Raw genomic sequence first — 21,377 nt, 5'->3', positions numbered from 1 at the left:
TTCTTGTACATTTAAGACTGGAGAAAAAGGATTTCTCAGTGTGAACTAAAATTGGAAACACATTTTGAATTCTGTGTTTCTTTCACTGCATCTTCCTGCCCTTAGCTCTGCTTCTGAACATGGGCTATTTTTTTTTAAAAAAAATATTTATTTATTTATTTTAGTTGTAGTTGTACACATATCTCCATTTCACTTGTTTATTTATATGTGGTCCTGAGAATTGAACCCAGTGCCTCACGCATGCTAGGCAAGCACGCTATCACTGAGCCACAACCCCAGCCCTGAACATGGGCTATTGACCTTGGTAACTCCATTGTCCTCATGGTTCTGCATTGTTAGGTCTAAGATCCTGGTCACCTCGGGTCCTATACCTTCTCCCACATTGAACAGTTGGTACCCCTGATTCACAGAATGATCTAGACCATTATTACTCAGGGAGTTTCTCAGAGGGCTTTCTTCTCTGTTAGGTCTTCAAGAACAGGCAATTGGTAATGACCAGTAGATCATCTTTCCCAGGCTGCAGTCAGTCAGCTTGTCCTTTTGTAAATGGCCAGTCACACTGTTCTCTAGCGCCTCCACCAGTCCCAGGTCTCCTTTCATTTGTTTTTATAAGGTCCGCATGACCCCTATGGTTTACTTTTTCCACCGATGGGGGAATCTCAGCTCTTTTCTGGCCACCACGATTTTTACTTCTTGCTGCTTCTACCAGAGTGCTTTACCAAGCACTTCCCTTCCCGCTCCAATCAAAATGTATCAGTCTTGGGTGTTCCTCTGAGGGGAGTTCGTCTTCAGGTAGATTTAATTTATTGCTTTTCTAGGAACTTTCACAATTTAGCAGAGCACACTTTTTAACCTAAAGGAGTAACGAGTAATGGAGAAAGAACTGTTGTTAGGAATGAGCGGGTAGGGTATTTTGTAAGAATGACATGAAAATCTTCAGCATGGTGTGGAGGAAAGAGCAAAATTTGGAGTTCTTCTCTTAGCCTTGGTAATTTACTTAACTGTTCCTCCTTTATTTCCATATCTGTGATGTGCAAACAGTATAATTATTTTTTTTTTCAGGTTGTGAGGACTAATGGGTGATCAATGCTTAGTATTTAGGAAGTTCATCCCTTCAGCTAAATCTAAATTTCATTTTTTTTTTTTTTTTTTTAGTACTGGGAATTGAACCTAGGGGTGCTTAGCCATTGAGCTAGTTACTGGGTTTTGACAAGTTGCCCAGGGCCTTGTTGATTACTGAGGCTGGCTTTGAACTTGTGGTCCTCCTGCTTCAGCCTCCCAAGCTGCTGGGATTACAGCAGCTCCTTGCCCAGGTACATTTCATTCTTTATCATACTGTTATGTACTTTTTTTATCCCCACCAAGTAAAGGTTATATTCCTTTTTTGTCTTCTATCTTTTGATCTTTGAACCCTCCAAACATTATCACTTATTCTTTCTGTAAGTTTAGAGAAAACTGATGTTTTAGGAATTAATCTGTGCTGACATGAAACAAATTTTGTCCACTGGGGCAGAAGTTACTCTAGGCTTTCAGTTCTTTCAAGCAACAACCTAATACGCCCTCTTTGATTCAGAGTGTTGTTCAATATTTGAGATGAGTCTTAGGGAGTGGGTGGTCCCATCATTCCAAAGTGTGTGTGTGTGTGTGTGTGTGTGAGAGAGAGAGAGAGAGAGAGACACTATCTGCAGAACCATGCTGTGGGAAGGTAATGTAAAAGATTTCGGAAGCCTGTTTTGTTCCAAGGGATAAGTTTTTTTCTTTCTTTCTTTTTTTTTTTTTGGTGGTGGTGGGGTTGTTTTAAAAATTGATAGGAGCACATGGTTTTTATTCATTTCTTTTTTCTTTCTTTTTTTTTTTTTTTAGTGAGAGAGGGGGACAGAGAGAGAGAGAGAATTTTAACATTTATTTATTTTTTCTTAGTTCTTGGCGGACACAACATCCTTGTTGGCATGTGGTGCTGCTGAGGATCGAACCCGGGCCACACGCATGCCAGGCGAGCGCGCTACCGCTTGAGCCACATCCCCAGCCCTCTTTTTTCTTTTATAAAAAGTTTTTTTTTTCTTGTAGTTGTAGACACATCTTTATTTATTTACTTACTTATTTTGGGATACTAGGGCTTGAACTCAGGGGCACTTGACCACTGAGCCATCTCCTCAGCCCTTTTTATTTTGTTTTATTTTTTGGTAGTACTGGGAATTGAACTCAGGGGCACTCAACCACTGAGCCAAATCCCCAGCCCTATTTTGTATTTTATTTAGAGACAAGGTCTCACCAAGTTGCTTAGCACCTTGCTTTTGCTGAGGCTGGTTTTGAACTTGTGATCCTCCTCCCTCAGCCTCCTAAGCTGCTGGGATTACAGGCATGCACCACCGCACCTGTCTAAAATTTTTTTTTATAGCTGTAGATGGACACAGTACCTTTATTTACTTATTTTTATGTAGTGTTGAGGATCAAACCCAGGGCCTCACACGTGTGAGGCAAGTGCTTTGCCATTGAGCCACCATCCCAGCCCTTATTCATTTTTTTAAAATCAAACTGTTGTTAACTTAAAAAAATTTTCGTTTAGAAGCTTAAAATCAACTTGGTTTAAAGTAAAATTCAAGATAAACACCTGTCCTAAATCATTTTCTAATTTTTATCTCCCAGCATTTAGTTTTTGTTTACAATATTTTTTTAACTATATTTTTTAGTTTTGTATGGACTCAGTGCCTTTATTTGTTTTTATGTGGTGCTAGGATTGAACCCAAATTGAACCCAGTGCCTCACACTTGCAAGGCAAGTACTCTGCCACTGAGCCACAACCCCAGCCCCTTGTTTACAATATTTTAAATTCCAATTCTGCACCATTGTCCACAGATTAACCTCTGCTAGAATGCTCTTTCTTTTTTTTTTTTTTTGCTTTTCAAATTTTATCCTCATATCTCCTATTCCTGCAAAACTGGTTCTCATTCTTCTAGCATGTCTTAAACTATGGAGTTGTTTGTATCCTAGGCCCCTTATGAGAGTTAGGGATGCTGTGGGATGACCCTGGCCTCACAGTCTCCGGTGGTAGTAGTGAAACAGTGAAAAGCAATAGAGGTAGTGTTTAAAGACATTGTGTATTTTCCCCACACTATTTATTGCATGAACAACTGAAAATGCAGGCGTTTTGAAAACTACCTCCTATCCCATTACACCTGATTTCATTAATCTGCATTTCCTTCCAGTGCTTGTTCATATGCAGTTTTTTCCCCCCTCATACATAATAGAATTTTACATTCTTTTTTCTCTTTGGTACTAGGGATTGAACCCAGGTGCAAATAACCACTGAGCCAATCCTCAGCCCTTTTTTTAAATATATTTTATTTTGAGACAGGATCTTGTTAAGTTGCTGAGGCTGGATTTGAACTTGTGATCCTCCTGCCTCAGCCTCCCAAATTGCTAGGATTACAGTGGTGCACCACCACTACCAGCTAGGTGTCAACATTTCTGATGCCCATGAGTCTATACAACTATGGGCAAGTCACTTCTTTCTGAGACCCAGTTTCTCCTTGTCTAAAATCAGGGGTTTAGACTAATTGACCTATAAGAAAATATCTATAATGAAAGTGTCTAACGCTGGTGGAGTATTTCACAGTCAGGCATGTGTGCATTGTGTTTATGTGTGTACCTTCAATGCACATCTTTCAGATTCCTCCAGTAGTGGCTTTTTTCTTGTGCATAGAGTGGAGCCTGAGTTGCACAGGTTTTTTCCTCAGTGTTCCTACTGCTTTCTCAGCTCTGAACTGCCACTCAATGCCTAGACATAGGGGTGTCTTTCTGTACACTCTTTTCCTTGGCTTAGGGATAGATGGTAATTACATTATTTATTTTTATTTTTTAAGAGACAGGGTCTCACTGTTCCGCCTAGGCTGGCCTCCAGCTTCTGGGTTGAAGTGATCCTTGTGCCTCAGCTTCCCAAATGACTGGGACTACAGGTACTCATCACTGTGCTGGCTTACATTTGCTTTTTTATTTGGTGCTAGGCTTGAGATGGAGGTAGGGAAAGTTTTATGTTGTTCCTGTCCCACTTCAGCATTAATAGGCTCTGTGAATTTGGTTCCCAAGTGTGGGTTTTTCCCAATGCTTTCTCCCCTTTTCTGCATGGATACCAAACTCTACTTGGCTTATTTATTTATTTATTTTTTCATCCAGTACTGGGAATGGAACCCACACGTGCTTCACCACCGAGCTACATCCCCAGTCCTTTTTATTTTATTCATATTGAGATAGAATCTAACTCAGTTGCTGAGGCTGGCTTTGCAATCTTCCTACCTTGGCCTCCTGAGTTGCTAGAATTATAGGTGTGTACCCTGCTTCCAGCCAAACTCTACTGTGTATCTGTGGTGTGTCTTGGGCAGAACAAGTTTCTTATAACTCCTCTTGCAATGGTAACCTTTGCTTTGTGTTGGTGTTGAGCAGGGCTTTGGGCTTAATTTCCTTTCCTTTTCTTTTTTTGGCAAGCAAGCAGGAATTTTATTAAAAGAAGGTGAGAGCAGGATTCAGAACTCCTTAGCACATGGGGCAAGGGTACCCCTGCCCTCCCCCCCTTTTTTTTGAGGTAGAGTCTTACAATGTTTCCTAGGCTAGCCTTGAACTCCTGGGTTTAAGCAATCCTCCCACCTCAGTAGCTGGGACTCCAGGTGCATGTCACCATGCCCAACTGGGCTTAGATTCTTCATCAGTTATGGGAATCCATGCTCCAGTACAGTCATTCTCTTGAATGGTTCATCATGTGCTTCACTGAACTCAGCAGAGATTTTTTTTTAACCTTTTCCTTCACATTGACTGCACATGCAAATCACATGTTGGCTGCCTACTCTTCTCTGCTTGCTGACAGATGTGTAGGTGAGAAAAGTCTCAGTCATTGTTCCTGAAAGGAGCCCCCAGACCCATTTCTAGGGCCAGTGACATATGCTGGAAATCAGCTGCTTCTGGGCCAGCACAGAGCTGGTCTTTCACATTGGAATATAAAAGTATTCAAAAGAAGAGAAGCATTCATATGGCTGTCAGATACTGTATTTGGGAAAGAGGTATGAAGGCATCAGAGGTCAAAAGACCTGGGTTTAACATGGGGTAACTTGCCCTGTGAATTTATGTACATCACTTTTCCTCATAGTGGAGTATAACTAGGTGGTCTTTAAGTCCTGTCCAGAGCTAATATTCTTTAATCTAATATCATATACATATTCTAAGTATAAAATTCACAGGTAAGTATTAGGGCTATGCTTCTCTGCACACACAGTGGTTGGCTTCCCGGGTTCCTGGGGCCTTGGTAATTCTTGCTTACATGTAAGCTCCATTAACAAGATAAAGGCATCATTTTGTTTACTCTGGTCTTCTCTGAGAACACATGCTTTTCAGCACTAAAAGGCCTTTAGTGAACAGACTAGAAACAGACAGTTAAGGGCAAGTTGAGTCAAGATGTGATGGTAGACCAAAGGAGGTGGTAGAGAGCAAGGTAAGAGTTAAATGTAAAAAACAAAGCAAAACTGGAATGATCTGAATGCCAGACCAGTAGTTAATATATGCTATTGTTGGACAGAATAACATTCAGCTTGATAGTACTTATTAGGCACTTATTGTAAGCCAGGTATTCTACTATGATGAGCTGCTTTAATTTCATCAATGTCCTACATGTGATTATCACAGCCCCACTTTACTGATAAAACTGAGGCTTAATACTTTTATTTTTTTATTTTTTTTTAAAGAGAGAGTGAGAGAGAGAGAGGGAGACAGAGAGAGAGAATTTTAACATTTATTTATTTATTCTTAGTTCTCGGCGGACACAACATCTTTGTTGGTATGTGGTGCTACTGAGGATCGAACCCGGGCCGCACGCATGCTAGGCGAGCGCGCTACCGCTTGAGCCACATCCCCAGCCCTAATACTTTTAAATAACTTGTTGAAGATGACATTGCTACTTAAGGGGCCAAATAGGGATTAAACCCAGACAGCTTGACTCCCAGGTATATATTTGTATATCCTAAATGCAGAGTTTGATGAATTTTCAGGAACTAGACACACCATGTAACCAGCACTCAAATCAAGAACAGGGCATTACAAGCACATAGCAATTTCCTTTTGCTCTGTATTAGGGTTCCTTAGAGGAACAGAACCAACAGGGCGTGTGTGTAGTATGTCTGTGTGTCTGTGTTGAGAGAGAAAGGGAGCAGATGTGCACATGAGACATCAAGAAATGTTGATGTTAATTTTAGGGACTTGATTCTCGTGGTAGGAAGACTGGTAAGTGTTAAGCCTGTAGGGTAGGCCAGTGGGCTGAAGACCCAGCAGGAGTTCAAGTCCAGTGGCAGTCTACTGGCTGAATCTCTTCTTTAGGGAGATCAATCTTGTTTTCTTTTCTCTTCAACTGATTGGATGAGGCCTGCCCACATGGAGGGTGATTTGGTTTACTAGAGTCCAACAATTGAAATGTTAATCTCATAAAAAAACAAAACTTTCACAGAAAGTGAAAGGACCAAACAATGTTTGACCAAATATCTGGGCACTGTGACCTAGCCAAGTTGACACATAAAATTAACCACCACTCACTTCCCTCATGTGGCTACTCTTGGAAAGGTGACCTTTCCTCATTTATAACTGCATAGATTAGAATTTCATATAGATGGAATGACAATATGTATTCCTCTTTTGTGCCTGGCTTCTTTCACAGAGCCCATGTACATAATCCTAGGATCTTATTGCCTAGTTACTTGACTAGCCATTTCTGGAGTGGCCTGCAGGATGGAGGTGGGGGAGAACATAGACCCTCTCCCCCACCATTTTGCCTGCACCAGCCCTAGTCAGTGCTTCTGGACTCCCTAACCCAGATGGACTGGCAGAAGAATGGAAGTTGATAAGCAGTGCCTTTGGCATTCCCTGCCTTCCTCCTCAGGCCCCTTCTTCTTTCCTCCCTTCCTACTCTTAGTCCCCCACCCCATTCTTACATCCCCATGCAGCCATTGAAGTTTATCAGCCCCTCAACTTGAACACACACTCTACCTTATTCCATACCTCCTCCACTTGCAGTCACATTGACAGACTTGGCCCTCAGATATTTAGACAGCTCTCCCTTGCTCTTTTCCTCCTCCTATGTACTTTTTTTTTGTTTGTTTGTTTGTCTTTTAAATGGGTTTGGGAACTGAGGACCAGAAAGAAGGTAACTTGCCCACAGTCTCACTGATGGGGCATGGTAGTGCTAGAGGATCCAGGGGTTACAGCCTCTAGCAGACCCCTCAGGGGTCTCTCTTAGCTTGGGTCCTGCTACAGTAGCCTTCCTTTTTGCCAAATGCCAGGCAAGGGAGCATGATCTCTCCCTGTGTTCTAATGAGGCTCACTGCTCTGGCACCTGGTTCTCCTCCCAGCCTGGTGATTGCTTGTCATCCTCTGCCTGCCCTTCAGTCTGCCCTCCTGGCTGAGGCAGGGCCTGCCACCCACTATGGTGGCAGCTTCCATGTTCAGCCACCATCAGAGTTGGGAGTGGCGGCAGGGTCTTGAAAGAAGTTCTGTTCTAGGAGATCTGCCACCCTGAATAATGTGGCCTTGTCCTCTCTGGACCCATTTCTTTACTTGCAAAATGAGGGTTAGATCAGGTAGTCTTTAAGTTCCCTCTCTGTGTTGCATTTTATACTGCTTCTAACTTTTAAACTGCTGAGCCATAAATGAGAGACTCCATCGTGGCAGTGTAATTAGGCTCAGCAGATGGGTGAGTGAGAGGGAAGGAGATGTTCTTACTCATAAGATCAGCCTTTCCTTCATTGGGCCTCCCTGATGTTTTCAGAACACCAGTGACAACCCTTGTTTTTATCTGTGTTCCCATTTCAAACCTATAATCTTCTTGTATCTCCATGAACTTGTGTTTACTGTTAGACAGCCATGCTGCAGAATGCGTTACAGTGAGCTGTCTTCTCCAACATGGCGAATGTGATGACAGTTGGAGCTGTTCACAGCTGGTCCCTGGAATGACAACTCTGTGTGTGTGTGTGTGTGTGTGTGTGTGTGTGTGTGTGAGAGAGAGAGAGAGAGAGAGAGAGAGAGAGAGGGAGGGAGGGAGAGGGGGGAGGGAGATTGTGATTGAGCTCCAATTTTTATTTTCAGATCTCTAGTCTCATTTTTGCTGATTTTAGTTAAAACTAAGGGTTGTAAAAGGGCAGTTTTTGGCCTACTGAGTCTTGAGGAACTCTTTATTTCCATTGCTTTAAGCATTTCACATTGGGAGGGCAGAAATGAGCTTTATGGATATCATTGATCCCTCGTGCTAGAGGAAGCAGTATGGAACACTGTTACATTTTTGACTGATCTCTTTGTCATGAGCACTGAAAGCCAGGAATTTCGTTTCACCTTTGGATTCAATATTTTGCCTTTCATTCTCTGAAAAAAATTTTAACAAACTTTTAAAATGCTGGGCATGGTGGTGCATTCTTGTAATCTCAGCAACTTGGTAGGCTGAGGCAGGAGGATTGCAAGTTCAAAGCCAGCCTCAGCAACTTAGCAAGGCACTAAGCAACTTAGCAAGAACCTGTTTCAAAATAAAAAGGGCTGGGGATGAGGCTCAGTGGTTGAGCATCTCTGGGTTCAGTCTCCAGTATCAAAACCAAAACAAAAAATATCACCACCACCAATAACAAAAAAAAAAAAAAAAAACAAACTTTTAAAATGTTTTGCAAATTAATAAAGTCAGTGATTTCTGGATTCTGCAGTTGCTGCCTTGGCTCCTCCCCATCCCTATTCTCCCATCCCCAACATTAGTGTAGAAATGTGCCAAAAATATCGGAGTTTCTTCCCATTAGTTTTCTGTTTTGACCCCTGGTGGAGTAAGTATGGAGTTGTTACTTCCATTTACAGAAGAGAAATCTGGGATGTGGCAAAGCCGAGTGACTTGTTGGTCACGCAGTTAGTTGCTGATAAATTCAGGATAAGAATCTAGGGCTTCTGAACACTAGTGACTTGTTAATTTGCAATACTAATCCACCCCCAGTGCTTGCCTTTAACCTACCTGCCCTTGGGAAGGTCTTGCCATCAAGACTCAGGGACTTTGTTGTCTCTCTCTGTGGCTCCACCTCTGAAAGCACAAATGAGCAGAGCAGCCAGTTACCTAGCTGGTGAGGTGAGCTGTAAAGGGAGGCGGTGTAGAGGTGGAGGAGGAAGGAAGGTTGTGCAAGGTGCAGACTTATGTTTTCTTCCTAAAGAATTGCTAAAGAATTCCACTCACTTTCCCCCCCCCCCCCCGCACAAAAGGCAGAAAAGTGAGTGGAATCAACATTCCTTTTTCCTTGCCAAAAGGAGTAAATTTTCTGGGTGTCTTTGGCGGATGGTATTAGTTGCAGTGCAGAGTTAACCTGCCTCTAGTTCCTCAGCAGATTGTGCAGCAGACAGGGTTGTATCTGAGATAAAGGGCCCCTCACCGAGGTAGACCATCATGTGAGATTGAGCCCTAGTGTGTTAAACACCACATGCTGGGATTCTTTCCTCTGTTTGTGAGTTGCCTCCTTTGAAAGTATTGAGCATTTTGAAGAGGCATCATGGTTAAGGTTAAGGATTCTTTGTAGGTTTGATCCCTGGCTGTGCCACTTACTAGCTGTGTGACCTTGAGCAGTTTATTTCTGTTTGTTCATCTGTTCTAATTGTAGGGTGTGGATTAAGTGAGGTAATAAATATAAAGCATTTAGAAGGGTACAGTATTGTGAGCAGAGTGAGTCTCCTTTCTGTAGCCTTTCTGCTCTCCTTCATGCACCGTGTGTGTGTGTGTGTGTGTGTGTGTGTGTGTGTGTGTGTGTGTGTGTTTTCACGTGCATGCATGATGGTAGTTTTTGGATTCTGCATTTCCAGCTGGGCTGCTGAGCCCTCCAGGCAGCTGTAACATCATCCAAGTTTTAGCTATGGGGTCTGTCTGCATTGGATATGTTTTTAAATGACATCATCAAGGAGCTGCTTTGTGGAGAGAAAGGAAACCGAGCGAAACCGAGCGTGTGCAAGCTGTGTACTCACAGCCCCATGTGCACCGGGTCCCTCCACCTTAGGGGCTGAAGCACTGTGAGACTTAGTCAAACCTAAAATTTTATTTTATTTTTTGGTACAGAGATTGAACCCAGGGTGCTTAAGCACTGAGCCACATTCTCAGCCCTTTTTATATTTTATTTAGAAACAGAGTATTGATAAGTTGCTTGGTGCCTGGCTAAGTTGCTGAGGCTGGCTTTGAACTAGCCATCCTCCTGCCTCACCCTCCTAAACCATTAGGATTACAAGCACGCTTCACCATGCCTGGCTAAAACCTAAAAATTGTTTTATAAAATATTTATTTTTTAGTTTTAGGTGGACACAATATATTTATTTTGTTTTTATGTGGTGCTGAAGATTGAACCCAGTGCCTCATGTATGCTAGGCGAGCACTCCACCCCTGAGCTACATACAACCCCAGCCCTAAAACCTAAAATTTTAGCGGGGTGAGAATACTGACCAGCAGTCTTAGTCTGCTCGTCTGCTGTAACACAACAACACTGGTGACTTAAAGGGACATCTATTTTCTCTCAGTTCTGGAGGTTGGCAGTCTGAGGTCAGGATGTCGGCACAGTTGGACTTCCTGGTTTGCAGAGGGCTGTGTGCTTTTGTCCGTATATGTGTTAGGAGGAAGGCGGAATAGATTTCTCTTCTTCTCAGGCCACCAATTCTGTCTGATTAGGATCCCACCCTTAGAACCTATTTAACCTTAATCACCTCTGAAAATCCTGTCTCCGATCAGTTGGAGTTTAGGGTTCTACATAGGAATTTGGGGGAGGGGTGCCCAATTCAGCCCGTAGCACCAGCCTTCCTCCCTCCAGAGATATCCAACGAGGAAAGTCGGTGACATCACCCTATGTCTTCTTTGGCCCCACACACTGTTATTTGTGAAGCGGCATTGGACCTCCCCATACGTGGGGAGGCCCCTGTCTCCTAGCCTTCTTGAGGTTTGGGATGGTGGGTGTGATAGAGGAGAAGGTTATGCTGACTTCTGCCTCCAAGCTCAGAACTGGTGTGTACGTGGGGGGCACCAGCATTCAGATGTGTCATAGGCCTGTCTTGTCACCTTTGTCACTTGTGTCATCTGTTTAGACTGGGGAGTGAAATCAAATGAAACAGTGGAAGCTGTCTTTACCAACTCACAGGAGTAATGAACACTCTTCAATTCTCTGTGTAAAACATACAGAGCGAGGCCCACAGCCTACTGTGTGCGACTAGCAGGCTGCTCTCTGCCGAGCCCACTCGCTCAGCACCCACTGGCTGAAGTATGTGCTTACCAAGAGCCAGCTTGTTCCCAAGCCATTTGCACAGTTCTAGCTGGCATTGAAGCTAAGTAATGTAGTTAAGTACCAGATAACTGATGAAATATGACTGCAAATGAACTGATTTTCTTTCCTTTCTTTAAATACTAGTTAAAAGCCATGGAAAGATTCAGTAAGGCCAAGTCCCTGAAATATGTTATTGTCAAATTAGATGAGCAGTAAGTTTGGGGAAAATCAAAAGATCCTAAAATTTTATGTTGTGATTATTTTGTCTTCATTTTTACTTCATTTTATAGAATCAGGATTTGGACATCATAAATAGTATATTATATTCTGGTTCATGTAAGAAAGATGATGTGGAATTCTTAGCAGTGGACCCTTATTCAAAGGGCCTTGGACTGTGTTAAAGGCTGAATGATGAATATGGATTTACATCCATTATACTAAAATAAAATTTTTAGGTCTATTATTTTTGTGGATATCTTGCTGTAACTTTTCTGATTTGTCTGGTTCTGGGACCTGATTACAGTGGATCTGAAGGTTCTTACTGTTGTGATTCAGTTTACAGTGGGTTTGTTTTCAGTTGAGAAGATTTAAGGAATTTTATTTTGTATATGGTGTAAACTTAATAAAACCAACATTATTGGGGCTTTTTTTTTTTTTTTTTTTTTGATACCAGGGATTTAAACCAGGGACACTTACCTACTAAGTCACATCCTCAGCCCTTTTTATTTTTTCTTTTGCAACAGGGCCTCACTAAGTTGCTAAGGCTGGCCTCAAATTTGTGATCCTCCTGCCTCAGTCTCCTGAGTTGCTGGGATTATAGGCTTGTGCCAATACACCCAACTTAGTGGGGCTTTTTAAACTGGGACTTTAAAAAAATTTAATGTGGCTCATTCTCAATTTTATTCTTTGGTTCCTCTTGTATACTTAAAGCACACTAAGAGAGACCCAATTCTCTCATTTTACAAAGGAGGAAGCTGAAGCCCTGAGAGGTAAAGCATGCTGGTGGTGAAGTAGTTGTGGTGGCTGGAGTAGAGGTGGCAGATCCACAGCAGGATGAACCCTGCCCTCCAGTCCCCTCCTCCAGTTCTCTGTCCCTGGCCTCAGATCTAGAGCTGTCCACGATGGGAGTCTTCCTCTGGGTGACTACTCTGGTGACAGTGTTGACCTGTGGATACCTTTTGGACAGGACCAATCTGGAGGCCTTGCAGAAGAAGCTGGAAGAGCTGGAGCTTGATGAGCAGCAGCGGAAGCGCCTTGAAGCCTTTCTGACCCAGAAGCAGAAGGTGGGAGAACTGAAAGATGATGACTTTGAGAAGATCAGCGAGCTGGGTGCAGGCAATGGCGGTGTGGTATTCAAGGTCTCCCACAAGCCGTCTGGCCTCGTCATGGCCAGAAAGGTGAGTTTACCAGGATAGATAGGTAATTGAATTATCTCAGGGAAGATCTGGAGGCCTGGGGACAAGTGTGGAAGGAAGATGGATTTTTTTTTTAAAAAATACTTTATTTATTTATTTTTATGTGATGCTGAGGATCAAACCTAGGTCCCCGCACATGCTAGGCAAGTGCTCTACCGCTGAGTCCCAGCCCCAGCCCCGGAAGATGGAATTTTTAACTTGTATTTTTTATGTTGTTTGAATCTTGAACTCATCATCTATCAAGTGGTGGGTAAATGTGCTAGTGACTGTTAATGTATTAATTCCCATCCTCAGTCTGGGAAATAATAGTAAGTGACCCTAACTTAGCTCTCTGTGTGCTGTGGAAGGGGTACCAGGTGCCAGTTTATCATTTATCAAGTGTAGGAGCAGCTGCTTTTGTTCACCTGGGCCCAGAAATGCTCAGGCCAGACGCTGAGATCATGTTGTTTCCTGTGTTCCTACCCTGCCAGGGGCTGCCTTCGTCTCCCTGCAGTTAGCCTCAGATCCCTCCACGGTTGCATTCTTTGAGTTGGACTTCCCATTCCTGTCTCCCCTTGGTCATTTTTCTGAACACAGCCCCCATGTAGAGAGCTGGCCTCTTCCATGGTTTTCAGCTCATCGTGTTCATTCCTGCCCCCATGTTTGTGCTTGTGCTGTTCCTTTTTTTTGGGAACTGGGGATTGGACCTGGGTACTTAACCACTGAGCCGCATCCCCACCCTACCCCACCCTTTATTAAAAAAAAAATTTACTTTTTAGTTTTAGGTGGACGCAATATCTTTATTTTACATCTGTGTTGTGCTGAGGATCAAACCCAGTGCCTCGTGCATGGTAGGCGAGTGCTCTACCACTGAGCCACAACCCCAGCACCCCCCACAGCCCTTTTTTTATATTTAACTTAAAGACAGGGTCTTGCTGAGTTGCTTTTAGGGCCTTGCTAAGTTACTGAGACTGGCTTTGAATTTGTGATCCTCCTTCCCCAGCCCCCGAGCTGCTGGGATTGCAGGTGTGCTGTTCCTTTCATTTTTTTCCAACAGTGCCTGTCCTCAGGAATCTCTAGCTGCTCCAACTCACAGTTATCGATAACCAACACTTCCATGTTCTTTGACCATTGTTTATGGCATTTTTTAGATACTCAACCTTATCAGTATTTTTTGTGGTGCTGGGGATTGAACCCATGGCTTCATGCAGGCTAGGCAAGTGTGATACCTCTGAGCTACATCCCCAGCCCTAGGTGACTATTGATTTGTCTGTTACTTGTCTCCCCAGTTAGAATAAGGACCAGTGTTAAGGGGACATAGAATAGTACCTGAGATTTTGGCTAACTCTCAACCACATGAGGCACCCGAGGTCAGGGAGGAACCTCTTGGGCATCTTGGGTCAGTATACCAAGTTCCTCATGCCCTTTTATCTTTCAACCTGAGTATGACCAAGTCCTTGAGGCCAGTTTCCCCTCAGATCTCAGCCCTACAGGTTCTTTTGGCATAAACTCTCCATTTAGATTTGTTCCCAAGCTTGGCTCCTGGAAGCAGAAGCACAGCTGGCTTTCTGGTTACAATTCTTTGGTGCCAGCACCCACCTTATACATAGACACTTAGTGGTTTGGTAGAACAGAAATTTGTGCTTCTATTGACCTTATATTTAAACATTTAAGAAGAAAGATCCCTCCCTCTCATAAAAACCTCTCTTTCCCCGACCTTTCTTTCCCCAGCTAATTCACCTGGAGATCAAACCTGCAATCCGGAACCAGATCATCAGGGAGCTGCAGGTTCTGCATGAATGCAACTCCCCATACATCGTGGGCTTTTATGGCGCATTCTATAGTGACGGGGAGATCAGCATCTGCATGGAGCACATGGTATGTAGTGACCTGCTGGTCCCTGGAGCAGCAGCCTGAAAATTGGCGATTCTGACCTAATCTTTGGTCAGGGAGGTGATCAGCTGCTTCCCTATGATACCCTGTGTCACACCACCATCTTGAGCATCTGGGTAGCTTGATTGTAGAACTTGGCAAATTCATAGGATGACAAGCTTCCTTTCCTTGCCTCGCTTCAGAGAGATGATAGTAACCAGGATTCCCTGGTGGTGTGTCTGAAGCACATCTCCCAGTTTTCTCCTATCCAGATGACCCTAAGATTTTGATGTGGATAAAATATGGTTAATATAGTTTAAATCATTTATTGCGAATAATATTGTGTGCTGGGTACAAAGTTCTGGGATTATGAAGATGAGTGAAACAGTCTCTGCCTTCTGAGAAGTTATAATCTACTTTAAGGGGTTTGGACAAGGAGAGAAGTAATCCCACCCTATGCCCATTAGTGGAAGTTCAAGTAAGGGACAGGCTTATGGGCTCACAGGTATGAGTGTCAGTCTTTTTAGCTGCCTGGGGTCCCTTCAATTTCTAGTGAGTAACAATAGTAATGTTAATGCTAATAATGATAAATTAATTTTTATATGGTAAATATTATATCAAGCATTATTATTATTATTTTTTGGTACCAGTGATTGAACTCAAGGGGTGCTCAATATCCCTAAGTTCAGTGAGCCACTTCCCCATCCTTGAGCCACATCCCCAACCCTTTTTTATATTTTGTTTACAGACAGGGTCTTACTGAGTTGCTTAGTGCTTTACTAAGTTGCTGTGGCTGGCTTTGAACTTGCGATCCTCCTGCTTCAGCCTCCTGAGCCACTGGGATCACAGGTGTGCACCACTGTGACCAGCCTCAAGCTTATCTTAAATTTTAAAAAAAGTGTTTTTTGGGTACTGGGGATTGAACCCAGGGGCGTTCTACCACTGAGCTACATCCCCAGCCCTTTTTGTTTTTTATTTTGAGACAGAGTCTCACTAAGTTGCTGAGGCTGGCCTCCAACTTTTCATCCTCCTGCCTTAGCTTCCCAACTTGGCAAGTCAATATTTTATTGCATTTTCACAGCAACCTTTGTGAGTGGGCATATTATCCCACCCAGTGAGGAGACCAGGGTACAGAGAAATTGATGAATCGCCCTAGATCATACAGCTAGTAAGTGGTGTTGGCAGAATTTAAGCCAAGGCAGTCTGACTCCAACTTGTACTTTATTGGATAGTGATGAGGGGATCAGGGCTATTTCCATCCTGGAAGCCTAGAATTTCCTAGAGATGCTGATGTCATCTTTTTTGCAGCATATGATAGGGGACTTTGGAATCTGACATATGTTTATCCACATCTCTTTTCTCCATGGAAATCCAAGTGGGGACTTTGTCATGTTTGCCACTGTCTTCAAAAAGCCTAGAATATTCCTGACACATAGCAGGTGCTCAATATTTATTTGTTGAATGATTGTCACCTCTTTGTTATGATCTTGGACAGATTTCTTTATCTTGTTGATTCTCAGCTTTCTCATCTGTAAAAGGGCATTATTATAGCTGCTTTGTTTTGGTGAGGATTAATTAAAATAACAGATATAAGTCTTCCAGCACACTGACTCAGAGTATATATTCTGCAAATGTTAGCTTCGCTTTATTTCCATGGACTGACAATTTAGAAATGAAGGCTGACAGGAGTCTACATAGTTGATGGCTGCTGTGTTTTCAGTCCAGCCTGGTGTCCTTCTCCATTTCTTTCCTGACCCTCTAGAGCTGCCCTGACCTTTAGAACCAGATCCCTGGTGCCTGGTCTTAATGAACTCAAGGAGAATCCTTCCAGGCAGTTCTTATCTTGCTCGTGCCCCCATTATTTTGAACGTCTCTTCATTCTGATCAAAAGAAGGGCTGCATACACTGTTGTAGGCATCTGCCGACATTTGTGGGTACCATATGGAACATAGATCCTGAAAAATCTGTGCTTCTAAAGGTTATCAAGAATGCTCCCGTTCCTTTTTTGTTGCAACTAGAGTAAGACTCTGCGGGAGACATTTCTGGCTTGGTCCTTGAACCTGGCCCAGGATACTGATTATTTTTCTCTTGGGTTCTTGTTTCATATCCCTTGGGTTTCTTTGCTCTTTGTGATGATGCTGAGTTTTCATCTCTAGCCTAAGAGCTTTAGATGATGATATATAAATGGCAGTGGAGGTCCTGGAAACCTAGAAGGAAAGGCCAGGGTGGCTTCTTTCCCTTAGGTCCTGCTAATGTTGTAGAAGGTGGGTGGTGGCATGACTAGGTATAACAGTAGCTAGCTTTGAATCTTTCACCACTTTCTAAGTCCCTTTCATATTATGTAAGTTATTAATCACATCAGCCCCAACTCAGGGGATAGATTATTGACCTCCCAGCTGCTAGTCAGAGAGTAAGCCTCAGACAGGTTTTGTAATGAGCTTATTCTCACAGTCAATAAGCATCAGAGACTCTGAGGAAGTCTGTTTTCTTTAAATTTCATATTCTCCCTGTTACTCTGTGTAAGTGTATACTCAGGATTTTGCATCTCTGAGAACTGATTGGATGGGATCTTTTCTAGGGCACCTCCCTGTGCTCACATCCTGTGTTTCTATGGTTTTTAGCACTTGTAACCAGTCAGGGGTTATGTAAGTAAATCAACTTGGGTTCACAAATTCTTTTTGGTGTTTATTATGTGTGTGATGCCACATGACCTGATCTGAGGACAGAGACATGAGAGAAGCATCTCTCGTCCTCCAGAGCTGTTCACAGGCTGTATGGCTGTGTTCTAGCACCTTCTCAAGTAGGAGATGTCAGTGCAGATGTAAAAGCTCCTGAGCACCATGTATGTCATTTCATGCCTGCTCAGTTCTTTCCTGGGTCATCTCCAAGTTCCATACCACTCAGATTTATTCCTTTATAGAGGAAAAAGGACACCATTTGGGGTGTGAGCATGATTGAATTCCAGGATGCTTGCTTCAGAAATAGGGTTAGGCTTAACCCCGAACATGGAGAGTGGCCTCTTCCTTTATTTAGATTTGTCAGTACCTCTTGTATGTCCTCCTGCCAGGAGGACCTGTTTTGAAATGATTGCTCTGGATTCAAAGTGCCAGAATAGCTTTCTGCTCCAGCTGTGGACCCCTCATCTTTTCCTCAGTCTCCAAGCAGTCCCTTGCAGCAGAGGCCTTGTTCCAGCTGCCCCTGACCAGAAAACTCTGCTCTGGCTGCCACTTCTCTTGGGATTTATGCTCAGCATTTATGCTTCAGCATTTTAGAAGTGGTGTCGTGGACTGGATGTGGTGACACATAACTGTAATCTCAGCAACTTGCAAGGCTGAGACAGGAGGACTGCAAGTTTGAGGCCAACCTCAGGAAATTAGGGAAACCTAGTCTCAAAAAGGGTTGGGGATGTAGCTCAATGATAAAGCATCCCTGGGTTCAACCCCCAGTATTAAAAAAAAGAAAAAAAGTGGTGTCACATAGAGAGCTCTGCTCAAGTCACATCAGTGTATTATGAAAAATTTCAAGCATAACGAAAGCTAAAGGAATTGTACCCTGTATTCCCACAAACCCACCACTTTGAGCCTACAACTAACATTTTGCTATATTTTTCTCACCACATATTGTCTGTTTACTGCTCAAATCAATTTTTTTCTGGATGCATTTAAAAATTAATTTGTATCATTAGCATTCATTGAGCCCTATCTTCTGAAGTGCTCAGCCAGGAGCTTACCTTTCCTGGAAATGAACTGTATTTGCACTGCCCAGTCTAAATTTTGAGACCCAAAGGGGCTGTGATGCTCTTGATCAGAACAGAAATGCTCTTGTCTTCAGGGAAGTAAATTCCTGCTCAAGTGGTAGCTGAGCAACCAGGGAACTGGGGACTCAGAATTGATGGTTCTCATGCAGGAGTAAAAGCTTTTGAGCTATTATTTTCATAAAGCGTTTGTCTCCTCTATAGAAAACCTTCACAAAAGTACCATTGACTTAGTTAATAATTGGCTTCTAAAAATAAGCACAGTTTCAGCAGCTCTAGTCAGTGAAGGCAAGTTCTTGGCAGTGAAGTAGAATTAGAAGGCTATAGGGTTAGTCGTAGGCAACTCTGGGTGCTCCTGATAGCTTATGCCTCTTACATCTTGCTAATACCATTGTTCTTCCTGTTATTCTGCTCATAGCTCAGGAGGTTAAAGGGAAGAGAGCCCATGTTTCTTCCTTTTTAATCAGTATTTTTTGGGTGGGAGATACTGGGAAGCTCATGTGCTACTGCTGAGGTATACTCCATCCCCAGCTTGATTAATAGAAATATTTACCTTACCAGTTCCCAGGGAAAGTTATACATTTTCAGTTAGCTAGGGCTGCTCTCTGTTCAGTTGAGACATAGTACTGTTCATTGCTAAATGGAGGAAGGAACCTGAAAACCACAGGGTTAACTTTTCCACCTCATTTGAATCCAGTTTTGGCAGTGGCTGTGTTATCTTGTTTTATTTATTTATTTGGGTACCAGGGATTAAACTCAGGGGAACTCGACCACTGAGCCACATCCCCAGTCCTGTTTTGTATTTTATTTAGAGACAGGGTCTCAGTGCATTGCTTATTGCCTTGCTTTTGCTGAGGCTGGCTTTGAACTGTAGATCCTCCTGCCTCAGCCTCCCGAGCTGCTGAGATTATAGGCGTGTGCCACTGAGCCCAGCTTGATAATCTTGTTTTAAAAATATATTTCTTATGATTAGGCAAAGCCATTCATACAAAAGAATTAAAACCATATCAATTGGAGGCAAAATAGAATTAGCTTGGGAACTTTCTGCACTGGAGTTCCTCTTCCCACTGGTAAAGGAAATTGAGAAGTACTGTGGAGTTCTCGGGGCCTGGTAAATTGGGGTGGTAACTTGGACTATGGTGTTGTCCTGATTGGACCAAAAGGAGGCTCTGCAGCATGGTGAAGGCAGCCAAGGTCATAGGATTGATTTGATTGCTAGAGTTCAGCGGAGGTTATAGCCCCCAAGGGCTTTTTGAAAATAAGTGTGTTTAAAGGGGAGTTCTTTTTGGTTTTAGTTTTATGATCCCACTTTCCTGTTTTGTGGAGGTTATCCATAGCACCTTTGAAATTTAGGTTGAGTTTTGGAATCCTCTACTGTTCTCCTTGGTCACCTTACCCTCCACTAGGTGGTTATACTGGTCAAAAGTCACTCATGTGTACATAGGGATGTATATATGTTATGTGAGACTGTCCTGCATTTGAGAATCCACACCCATATCATTTTACCTTGCCATCAGCATCAGTGATCCAGAGTTGATAGTAACAGAAATTAATTGGTCTGAACTATATTTATTTATTTGTTTGCTTGCTTGCTTGTTTATCATTCATTCATTCATTCATACATACATATTGGGGATTGAACCCAGAGGCAGTTTACCACTGAAGTATACCCTCAGCCCTTCTCATTTTTATTTTTGAGACAGGGCTTTGCTGTGTTGCTAAGGCTGGTTTGAACTTGTGATTCTCCTGTCTCAGCCTCCTTAGTAGCTGGGGTTACAAGTATGCACCACCACATCCAGCTTGAGCTATCCTTTATATAAGGATAGAATTTTTAAGTTGATAATCTGGTTTTAGCCTTAGATTCAGGTAGTATTACTTGGGAGATCTATATCCTTGAATGAGTTTTGCCTCCTCTACAAAGAAAGCAGTTCTGTATTTACATAATAGTGCCTTTGAACAAAATGGGTGCTCAGTATCTATTAATTTATTTATAGATTTAATTCTCTATTTTGCCAAATTAGTTATTTAAAAGGTAAAACATTTATTCATTGTAGAAAATTTATAAACAATAGAAAAACACAAAGAAGAAACCATCATGCAGCGGAAATCTCTGATAATCTTAACTGCCTAGACTGAAGGTAACTCATGCTAACATTTTTGACTTTGTTTTGTGTGAATATATGTGCACTTTTTTATTTTGATAGAAGTGGAGTTGTGCTGTTCTTTTGTTTATCACATTGTGTATTATTCCCTGTCCTCACATTCAGTGGCTGCTTCTTAGAGGCTTAGTGATTTGGGAGGCAGGCTGTCTGTAGGAGCATCTCTGCTTGTCCAGGTTTTGCCACCTCCAAGGCTCAGCTTCTGCTCCTGTTCTGAGCCTTCCCTTAGCAGCTTCAGCATAGCAGCATTTATTCCCTGCTTTGTTTCAGAGGAGGATTCATGGTGCCTTCCTTCTTATGAATGTGTTCTGTCTCCTCAAGCAGAGGGTACATTCTCTTTCTTTCTCAGCTGCTGTGGCTCTCATCTTTTTTTTTTTTTTTTTTAAGAGAGAGGAGAGGGAGGGGGGGAGAGAGAGAGAGAGAGAAAATTTATTTATTTTTTTAGTTTTTCCGGCGGACACAACATCTTTGTTTGTATGTGGTGCTGAGGATCGAATCCGGGCCGCACGCATGCCAGGCGAGCGCGCTACCACTTGAGCCACATCCCCAGCCCCTGTGGCTCTCATCTTAAAACTCTAGGGCTGGATTCTTTCACTGTTTTCTAAAAAGTGCAGTCTGGGTTTCCACTGGGGGGCCTTGGCCAAAGCTGGTCATTTCCAGTCTGATCTCTGTCACTATGGGTTGAGGAAGAGATGCAGAAATGAACCATGTTATCCCAGGAGTACTAGGCAATTTAATGCTTCTTTGCTTTTGATCTTATTGAAATACCCCATTCTTTCCTTGCCTTGTCCCTCCCCTTTCCAGGTATAGAAACCAGTGCTTCTTGAGTAAGAGTTCAGATCAAATGTTATCTTCTGAGTTTAGTCAGAATGGCTTCTCCCTTCTGCATGTGTGTAGCTCATTTATACATTTCTGG

The 21,377-nt window shown here is 42.8% G+C and overlaps 1 protein-coding gene across 1 annotated transcript in view; it reads left to right on the top strand.

Moving 5' to 3' along the window:
- Map2k1 (mitogen-activated protein kinase kinase 1) overlaps positions 1-21,377 on the top strand; it is a 75,976-nt gene that overhangs the window by 24,616 nt on the left and 29,983 nt on the right. The window contains exons 2-3 of the mRNA XM_078049417.1: positions 12,469-12,679; positions 14,408-14,554. Of these exons, the coding sequence (XP_077905543.1) occupies positions 12,469-12,679; positions 14,408-14,554 (358 nt within the window). The remainder of the gene's footprint in view (positions 1-12,468; positions 12,680-14,407; positions 14,555-21,377) is intronic.

The sequence above is a fragment of the Ictidomys tridecemlineatus genome, chromosome 5 (genome assembly GCF_052094955.1).
Source record: "Ictidomys tridecemlineatus isolate mIctTri1 chromosome 5, mIctTri1.hap1, whole genome shotgun sequence".
NCBI classification, from domain to species: Eukaryota; Metazoa; Chordata; class Mammalia; order Rodentia; family Sciuridae; genus Ictidomys; species Ictidomys tridecemlineatus.
Note: the sequence above shows the minus strand (reverse complement) of the source record. Positions and strands in the feature narration are given on the sequence as shown.